Genomic DNA, 9,790 nt, shown 5'->3' with positions numbered 1-9,790 from the left:
CCCAAGAATTATTAGTCCTTGCTTACAGAAAGTTCTTGGTGGTTAGGCCACAAAACAGCAAGGAAGTCAGCATGTATTAACTACTGATTTCAATCGAGTGAACAATTCTTTACTGGATTTGTTACTGCCTCATCTTTAAACTCAACCTCAAGCAAACCTTCACGCTTTCAATAAACGTTTGTCCTTTCAGCTTGCCTGTAACAAAAGAACAAAGGCAATTTCTCCCATTACCCTTACAAAACAGCAATCCCCGACAGTTTTTAAAACTTTGTTTAAACTGCTTATGCTTTATTCAGTCAAGGTTTGAAGTAACATAGAACTTTTCCTTCTTTAAAAAGTTTTTATTTAATATCCTTTCATGTTGACTGTCAGTTGTTAAACGTCAAAATCATAAACGAAAAATTAAATATACATTAAGTACCTGGAGGTAGTGGTGTTTTCTTTTGAATCAAAACTACAGCAACTTTTGTGTTTCTTCCTTGCAAACTCTGCCTGCAAGAATAATGCATAATACCAAACAAGATGAAGTTTACTAAAACATTACATAACTTAACAAGCTAATCAATTAGGCAATGTGTTTTTTTTTAAAAAACAAATATTGGAATCATGACTTCTTCCTCCAGGTACAAGGTTGTATCAAGCAGTTACCATAGAAAAGTGAAAAACGGAGGACCCTTTAGCAGAAAGCATACCTGACAATTTCAACTCTAGTAGCACACTCTGACTGTTTTTCTTTCCACTGTGGCTCATCCCAATCCAGCTCATAAAACACGACAACAAGTGCAGGCACCAAATTCAGATGTTTGTTCATCCAGCCAGTCTTCAAGATCCCTTTTGGAATATGCCATTCATACGATGTTCTCTACAATCATTGACAAATGAGGTAACCAGTTCAGTCTGTTCTTGAATATTCCTTGCTCTGTCTTTCCGAATCATGGCTACTCCCTTTGACTTTTCTATCACAACCAGGAACGAGCAATCTAAGCCCATGCAAGAGGCAGAGAGTATCACTGAACTCAGCTGAGGATGCCTGACGCCATGTCTGTCCTGCATCCCAGTTCTTCTTAAGGGTGCACGATTCTCACAAAGGTGTCGAACTCACTGAAAATGTGTTATTTAAAATTTTAAAACATCTTTAATTGTGTATGTCTGTGTCATTTATAAAGTTCATCTCTCTGCTACCTGACATTACCTTTTATGACACACATGGCCCGGCCCAACAAGGTCTCATTTTTGTCAGATCCAGCCCTCATAACAAATGAGTTCGACACCCTCTAACACAAGAATCTAATGGCCTCAAGATCATGACCTGGAGCAACTTTGCTGAGGAAAGTTTCCAACCCTTGAATTAACTTAGTTTTTGAAGACACATTTCAACACTTGGTTTTGGAAGTTAAGTCCAATGTTTAAATAACCTTCAAGTGGAAAACTGATTAATCAAACCCTTTAAACAATGAACACAACAAGCAATGGATTGGATCCAGCCAGCTTTTTCACTGTCTCACCCAATTCCCTTCCTTAATACAGCCATCTTGTATGGCTTCTGTACATGCAGGTTCCATGACTCACACACCATAGCCTCTCTGGTGGTCAAAGGAGACCCCATCTTCCCTTTGTTAACAGTGGGAAAGCTGGTTAGATCCAACCAAATAAGTAATTTCCATTCACAGGGCCATCCTACATGCAGCTACACCCTTCTAAACCCATTTAATATGATGGATTTAGAAGGGTGCAACACTTTTTCAGTTGGCACGGGAATGTTATATTTCTTACAACCACAACATAACCTTTGAGCATCTTAAAAAGACTTAAAACAATACCTTATTTCTACATTTAGGATACTCATGATCACCAGGGAGTACTTTAAAGGAAATTGGTACTCGGTCAGCTCTCCTGTTTGCACAAAAGGCATCCCAAACTGCCCGATGAACAGCATTGTAGATCACATCCAAGCCTGTGAGGGCTACAAAGGCCATAGGCCGGCAACACAATTCCACTGGAAAGTCCCACTGAGAAGGGCTCATCTTGACAGACTGCAACAAACTCTGAAAACATTAAATATTTGAAATAGTTTTCCAACAAATAGTTCATTTTTTAAAATATAGTAAGTTGAAACCCATCTTGAATATAAGGTTGACAGTACAAGCTTCCACCATCTCTGAAGGAGTGTGATGGAAAGAATCACAACCAGTGGGGTATACTTGTCTACAGAACTGTTAAAAGGATACTTGAGCCCACTAATTCTTTTGAAACACAGCTTTGTTTCAGGGAAGGGGGTGAATTCATATAAGCAGAAGTCATCATTCCATTCAGGGCTATTTTTGGGCAGGAACCCACAGGAACGGAGTTCCGGCTGGCTCCCAAGTTGGCCACACCCAGCAGGAACTCTTTAGCATAATAGGCCACACCCAACAGCAGAAACTCATTAGGATTGGCTACATTAGGGGGGGGGTGTCTAACATGCAAAGGAGTTCCTGCTACAAAAAAAGGCCCTGGGTTTTGACAACAAACAAGGTAAACAGAATAAGAAGCAAAAGGTGGGTGTGGCTGGATGACCACACTTCTGGTAACATGGGAATGCGGCCTAATAGGCTAATGAGCGGTGCAGTCAGGGGTGTGGCCTAATATGCTAATGAGTTTTACTGCTGGGTGTGGCCTATTATGCTTCCTGCTGGACTTTTTCTACAAAAAAAGCCCTGCCACTCCTACATCAAGCCACCCAAGTACACAGTGAGGCTGCAAACTGGAGCTGCCAGCTCCTTGTCAAAAGATGAGCCCATTGCCAGGAGACGACCAGTATTCTACAGTACCACATTGGTTACCCCCAACCCACTAGTCATCTTTTAAATGATTCACTTCACAGGCGTTATCTACACCTGACAGGCAACCTGCTTTGGCAAACGTGCTACAAACCGAAATGTTTTCCAAGGGAGGAAGGTGTACAACCACGGAACAGACACCGCAACACTTCCCCGTGTCCTTTCATGTGGCCATGCCTCTCTCATCTATACAGAGCAGTGCAGTCCAAAGAGCCAAGTGCGGCTCTATACAGGAGAAGAACTTCACCCTAAAGAGTCAAAAGTTGTTTCTCAAAACAGCGGCGCCCCATGATAAACAACAAATTTTGGACTCGCAGTTTATGTCACGACACTACCGACGACTACTACAGACCCAACTAAGATCCTGAGAATGGTGCCCGAGCAAAACTGGACTCCCTGGGCGCGGCAGCCACGCCGAGGCTTGCCCCCGTGAAGCCCAGAGCGCACTTTCACCTGAAGCGCCGACCTTGGAGTCCCTTCACACGACCCCCAAGCAGGGTTTGGGATCTGGGGCTCAGAACGTGACTGTCAGCCCTTCCCCGCGAAAGCACCTCTGCGCTGCCTGCTCTTCCACTGTCGCCTGAGCTGCAAATGCCCTCGAGAGCAGGGGAGAAGAGGGGGCAGCTCGGCGGCGGCGGCGGGCAGCCCGCTCAGCTTCCAGGGCCGCAGCCGCCCATGCCAAGTCCAAACGAACCACAGCGAAGGGAAGAAGCGGCAGCCACAGAACTCTCACCAAGGCCTGGCCTGACTAAGGAGGCCTAAGGGAAGTGTCAGCGCGCCGGCTACCAATCAGTTCCGAGTCTGCGCTACCGATGAAGCTGGAAGGCGGGGCAGACGAAGAGGGCCCCGCAAAGTTGAACACAGAGGCCAATGGGAGCGTGAAGAAACGAGGAGGCGGGACTAGGCAAGCATCGCGTTGGGAAAGCCTAAGAATGTCCGGCGTGGGGGGCGGGCGGTGAAGACAAAATGAGGGCCAATAGGAAGCCGACAGGAGAGGAACGAGTGGTGGGGGCTCTGTCCAATAGGAGGTGGGGACGGGCGCGTAGCGTGGCCCTGTCACTTTTGGCGCCTGCGCTCAGAGTCAGCGGCGCGAGGGTCTGTCTTGGTGCCGCCGCTGCGATTCCTTCCTCAGAGGGTGGCGGGAGGGCGGCAGCAGGAGGGGGGGCTTCTTTTGTGCCGGTTACGCGCCATGACGGCGAACGAGGACCAGGAGGTGAGAGGCTCCCAGGCGCGCAGGCTGGGCTGAAGTGAAAGGAGCGGCATGCCGGCTGCCGAAAAAATGAAGAGGTTTTCGAAGAGGGTGGCCGTAGGGAGGGATTCGGGGGCGGCCTTCCGATATTATCTAGGCATAAGACTGTTCCAGAAAGATTGTGGGTCTGTATGGACAAAGCTGTCATTTTTGGGGGTGCTGCTGTATGCTAGGCTGAAATTCAGAAGTTGGGGTCTGCCAGTGCATGCAGGATGACCATGTGCTTCACCTGTTGAATTTCTGCTGGTCTTGTAGCTCCTACAAGCACAACCTGTCAATGGGCGAAAGAAAGAAAAGGGAGTGCTATTAATAGTGATAAAGTCAATATAAATCATACATTTCAATTGCGTTTTAGTCAGAGACAGATTATGCTGGGATAAAAACTTATTAAATCTTTTAAGGTGTCCCAAGATTTTTTGTTAATTTTTCGATACTGCAGACTAAACTACTTCCTAAGGCATCTGCGTCTGTAAGAATTAAAGATACATCTAGGATAGTACCACAGATGATGATGAGGCTCAGTATTATGGTGCTGAGTGAACACAGTCTAGGCTAATTTTACTGATTTTTTAAAAGATCTTTCATAAGACTATTAGAGTATTGTGAAGACAACAGCATGGATATTATAACTTTTTAATGTAGGAGATGGCTCTAAAATTACATATTTGATACATGCTAAGTTATAGCAAGGAGAGAACATTGAACTGGGGTCATAATTTCTATTGTGTCTGTTCCCAAGAAGAGGAGCCTCATCTGGTTCCTAAAGGGGAGGGATGCTTTTATAGTTTGTTCACTTTACTTTGAATGTGCCCTAAAGGACAACACTAGATGGTGAAGGGGGCTTAAAGGGTCTTTGGACTTCTGTTTCTTAGAATGGCTATACTCCATGTTGCATAGTAAGTTACTTTTGAAATGGGAAGGGTGTAGGACTCTGGCACCATGGCATAGCATAGGAGCATATGCTTTTTAAAAGTTGTAAAAGGTAACTGTGATCTGTTATGGAGAGAAGCAAGTATATATCAGTGGCAGCTTTAGATGAGTATATGTGTACAATAAAGACCTAGTATGAGTTAGAGTGAAAATGATACGCCTTAGCATAACTGGATTTTTAAATGCATCTTTGAAAAAAAGAAGCAATGTTATGGTTCAACCTAGGGCCTTTAAAATCAATGCCATTGACTGCAGCAGGATGTGGATTACTTCTCTAATTGAAAACAACCAGTACGTCGTTTGTATTATTCATCATTTCACATCTAATGCACTACATCTCTGGTCACTTTCTTTGATTATATACAATATTCTCTATCTATAGATTTTCCAATACCTTAAATATGAGCTTGAAAAAGAGGAAACCAATACACATGAACAGTGAAATGGATGGTGCAAAATATCAGCTGTACAATAGGTGAAAATAAGAGACTGTCATTACTGTTCTTTCTGTTATATTTATGGCAGTTTCCTGGCCTTAAAAGAGGGTATGGTTTCACAGTTAAGATTAAAAATATTAACCGCTTTATTGTTCTTTCTTTCAGATGGAGCTAGAAGCATTACGTTCTATTTATGAAGGCGATGAGTGTTTTAAGGAACTTAGCCCTGTTTCCTTTCAATATAGGGTGAGATTGCATGAAGCCCTGTTCACAAAAGAATAATGTAAATTGACTTGAAATATAAGGTCTTGATTTTTACTAAGAAGTATGTATGGTTTAATTAAGGGTATTTTTCAGTGTATTTCTATACGATAACAAGATTTGTAATGATCAAAGTATTAGGGGGAAAGGTCATCATAACTTTGAGAGATCTATAGCAACTGTAAACTGATGAGTAGAAGTACAGACATGAGTTTGGCTCTGCTATTACAGTAGTTGTGTCCAAAGAAAACTATTGTAAGTAGGAGGAGCTAATAAATTTCTTTAGCAGAGAAGTTGCTTCTGTTGCCAGTGTGCTGGCCCTGGTATTAGCAAATATGGTTTATAAGGGCCTGGGCAGATGTTCGTTTCTGAACTTGGTAATTTCTGATCCAGCACAGTACAATTCATCTGTACATGTGGATATAGAGCAAGCTTGGAGTGATCCTGGGTTATTGTGCCATATTGCTTTTTCTAACAGAGATAAGGGTACAAGAGTCTCTGTGAACTTGAGAACTTCATCAAATCTCTTAATTGGTTCAGAAATTAGTCTTACTGGGTCTTCAGTATGTTGTTCTAATACAACTGTGTAAATATTGAGTACATGAAAAGTGTGTTTAAGTTTAGGCCTTGATTCTCAAAATTTTTGAAACTGGCTACTTCTGTTTTCATAGAACTGGGTGTGAAATATGCCAGGTGGGTCCTAGAGGTATATTCTTTTTGTGTGTGTGTGAGTATTTTGTGTCTGTGTGTGTGCATGCGAGCATGGAAGTCATTGTGACTTCTGGCAATCCCTAGTTTCAGAGAGGCGGCTTGATATTACCTCCCTCTGCACCCCAGTCCTGGTATTCCTTGGAGGTCGCCCTTCCAAGTATTACCAGGGTTGGCCCTGCTTAGCTGCCGAGATCTTTACTAATGATGTACCCAGAATTAAGCAACCACATTTTAAAAACAGTCTCCAGGTACAAAACCTTTCAGTATTTGTTCTATTGGTAACAAAAAGCTATTGAGATTCCTGTACAATCATGATTATTAAATATTCTTCAGATAGGTGATAATGGAGATCCTAAAGCCTTCTTAATAGAAATATCGTGGCCAGAAGCATACCCACAGACAGCTCCAGCCATATCTATGGATGCGTTCTTTAACAATGCCATGTAAGTATTCCAGTATTTCATAGATGATATTCTTTCTGACTAACACTGTTTTCCACGTCATCCTATAAGGGAGTTCTGTGATCTTTCCTAGATCTTCAGGTGTAAAACAAAGTATATTGAATAAATTAATGAAAGAAGTTGAAGTTAACCTTGGAACCTCGATGACCTATACAATTTTTGAATATGCCAAAGATAACAGAGAGTTGTTAATGGAAAATCAACCTGTTAATACTGTGGTAAGCTTATAGCTTTGTTCAATCTGTCTCAAAATGTTAAATAGCGTATTGATCTCTGGTTAGAATAGTTTGTCCACTTCATTCAGAAGCATTTTGAAACTTAGATCAGCGATGAACAGTAATTAAAATACTACTTAGCCATATATGTAAGGTGTTAACAAGCATGTCAGAGTAGCACAAATGAGTTTATCCAGTAAGCTATTACTCAGTAAATGGAGGGTTTCCAAAGCACATATCACTGAGAATGGTTTGATTGAAGATCTAAAGGAGAATAAGGCCACACAAGCAACATGCCAACAAGCCAAATAAGGAAAAGAGATGCCAGGTGATAACTTTATTATTATGCAAAACCCCTATGTGTTTCATTGTAAAAGCTGTGTCAGGACATCTATAAAAATATAATTTATATTAGGGACGGATAATAGAAGGACACTACAATAAACTTTATATTGTCTTTTTAATTCAGAAGTAATTTTAATAATGTATAATGATTTTTATTGTAGGGTCCTTCTATTATTTGCCTCTGATGTAAATTTTTTTTACCTGGCATCACTTTTCCTTATTTGGCTTGATTGAACCTCTGGAGCAATTAGATCTTTACTTATCTGAAGAAAAGGGAAAACGAAGAAAAGAAATTCATTTAAGTGCAAATAAATGACAGTATGAACCTGCTAGCAATTACTTTTTTTAGACAGCATTAAACAACTGCACCTCAGCTGGACATCCTGATACAGCCCAACCAAATAAGAAAAAAGAGAAAAAGGAACAATTGTCCAAAACACAAAAACGGAAGCTAGCAGACAAAACAGGTTTGTATAATACCCATCATGTTTTCTTTCAGATTTTTAAGTAAAATGTATTTCAGTCTTTCAAGTCTTAAATAACTTGCAGATAGACTTTAAATTGAAAATGAGCAGCTTCTGGTTGCTGTTTTGTCTTGGATAGATCACAAAGGAGAACTGCCACGAGGATGGAATTGGGTTGATGTAATCAAGGTAACAGGACTGAGAGTTAAATGTGTTTGAACCTTCCAACATCTGATGACTTTGACAGTATCTAATCTTTCTCTTTCTCTCTCTTTTCCTTTTCCCCTTCTGATCCTTTGTAATCATTCTGGGCATGAACAACATTTGGATTCACTTCTTGTATTTGACTAGCACGTAAGTATTTCAGTCTTTCTGAAATGTTTTTGTGCCAATGTTGAAAGATTTTTGATTCCAAGCAAGGATATTTGGACACTCATTATTTTTTCTTTTTTAAAAAAGGCATCTTACATCCTGTTCCAAAACATTTTTCCTTTAAACAGATCCTATTGATTTAAGTTAAGTATACGCTCAAATGAGCTTAAATTCACAAGCAGTGATCACCAAACCAGCCTACCCCCCACTGCACTGACTTTCAAGGAGAGTGCCTATTAGAGCTATTTTGAACTAAATCTGCCAGCCCTGCGCCCTGAATTCATAAATCTATATAGTTTTGACACTGGACAAAGTGGCTTCTATAATCATGTCCCTTAAGAGTGTCCAACACAGTCCTCACTTTCCTGTGGACAGAGCAGTAAGGAGAAGTTGGCATGAGCCTGCTTTGGCGGGGAGGGTAGGGTATAAATTTGAATAAATAAATAAAATAATTGGCATATGGAATAGAGAACAATATGAGTTTGGGGCGGGGAGAAATCTGTTTTCATTTTTAATCAGTGATTTTTGTGACAACCCAAATAGCTGCAGTACAAGTAATTTGTCAAGTTATCAGTATCACCAATACCCCTTTTTAAATACATATTCTAAGTATATAAAGTAAAGGTAAAGGTTCCCTTGCTCGAAAGCCAGTCGAATCCGACTCTAGGGTTGCGGTGCTCATCTCTGTTTCAAAGCCAAAGAGCCAGCGCTGTCCGAAGACGTTTCCGTGGTCATGTGGCCGGCATGACTAAACACCAAGGCTCACGGAACGCTGTTACCTTCCCACCGAAGTGGTACCTATTTATCTACTTGCAATTTCTTGCTTTCGAACTGCTAGGTTGGCAGGAGCTGGAACTAGAGATGGGAGCTCACTCCGTCATGCGGCAACTCTTGAACTGCTGAACTACTGACCTTCCACAGCCTGCAGTTCAGCGTCTTAACCACTTGAACCACCACATATATAAAGAGGTGTCCAAAAATATATGGCTGCACCTCTAAATTTTATCTGTACATATCTTACATGGGAACAGCAAAGACCATTGTTCAGCTAAAGAGGACAGTCCTGTTAACCACTGTGTGGCAAATGCTTGTTTCGGATGGGATACATCATGGTTATTAGTATTGTGAGCCAATTCAGGACGTAACTTTGAGGTAGTATATGGTGGCAATCACAACCATTGCTGGCTGCAGCCTCACAAACCTATCGTGCAACACAGAACCAGGCTGAATAATAGTGTAATGTAAGCAAGGCTGAGGGGCTGGGGCTCAACTAAATTGTGAATCATTTACAATTGTTCAGTCATTGCAGAACTGATGTTTGTGCCTAATATGTAATGACTGAGTGGAAAATCAGAAATAGACTAGCAAAGCATAGGATGCTAATACGGACATGCTGGTGCAAGCCACTGTCTGATGCCAAACCTGTGTAGATCTATAAAAGCTTGATGCAGGGCTCACTCTTTCTGCTGAGTCTATTAGAAGCTAAATATATTCAAAGTATTAACAAACCTTGTTGTTATTCAATG

The 9,790-nt window shown here is 41.4% G+C and overlaps 2 protein-coding genes across 5 annotated transcripts in view; one reads left to right on the top strand and one right to left on the bottom strand.

Moving 5' to 3' along the window:
- The window catches only part of TRAPPC11 (trafficking protein particle complex 11), a 43,476-nt gene extending 39,845 nt beyond the window's left edge, over positions 1-3,631 (bottom strand). The window contains exons 1-5 of the mRNA XM_015426967.1: positions 3,553-3,631; positions 1,821-2,045; positions 693-862; positions 422-492; positions 126-195 (exon numbers count right to left, since the gene is read on the bottom strand). Of these exons, the coding sequence (XP_015282453.1) occupies positions 126-195; positions 422-492; positions 693-862; positions 1,821-2,024 (515 nt within the window). The 5' untranslated portion in view covers positions 2,025-2,045; positions 3,553-3,631. The remainder of the gene's footprint in view (positions 1-125; positions 196-421; positions 493-692; positions 863-1,820; positions 2,046-3,552) is intronic.
- A 289-nt stretch (positions 3,632-3,920) lies between these two features.
- RWDD4 (RWD domain containing 4) overlaps positions 3,921-9,790 on the top strand; it is a 7,293-nt gene continuing 1,423 nt past the window's right edge. Inside the window, exons 1-7 of one of the 4 annotated variants that reach the window (XM_015426971.1) lie at positions 3,921-4,032; positions 5,601-5,681; positions 6,741-6,850; positions 6,942-7,086; positions 7,778-7,895; positions 8,032-8,081; positions 8,244-8,246. In XM_015426971.1, the coding sequence (XP_015282457.1) occupies positions 4,009-4,032; positions 5,601-5,681; positions 6,741-6,850; positions 6,942-7,086; positions 7,778-7,895; positions 8,032-8,081; positions 8,244-8,246 (531 nt within the window). In that variant the 5' untranslated portion in view covers positions 3,921-4,008. Of the gene's footprint in view, positions 4,033-5,405; positions 5,474-5,600; positions 5,682-6,367; positions 6,390-6,740; positions 6,851-6,941; positions 7,087-7,777; positions 7,896-8,031; positions 8,082-8,243; positions 8,247-9,790 lie in introns of those variants that run through there. The other 3 variants (XM_015426972.1, XM_015426973.1, XM_015426974.1) reach the window with 3 other exon arrangements.

Source organism: Gekko japonicus, unplaced genomic scaffold (genome assembly GCF_001447785.1).
Source record: "Gekko japonicus isolate JY-2015 unplaced genomic scaffold, Gekko_japonicus_V1.1 scaffold185, whole genome shotgun sequence".
NCBI lineage: Eukaryota > Metazoa > Chordata > Lepidosauria > Squamata > Gekkonidae > Gekko > Gekko japonicus.
This window is presented reverse-complemented; position numbering and strand designations above follow the sequence as displayed.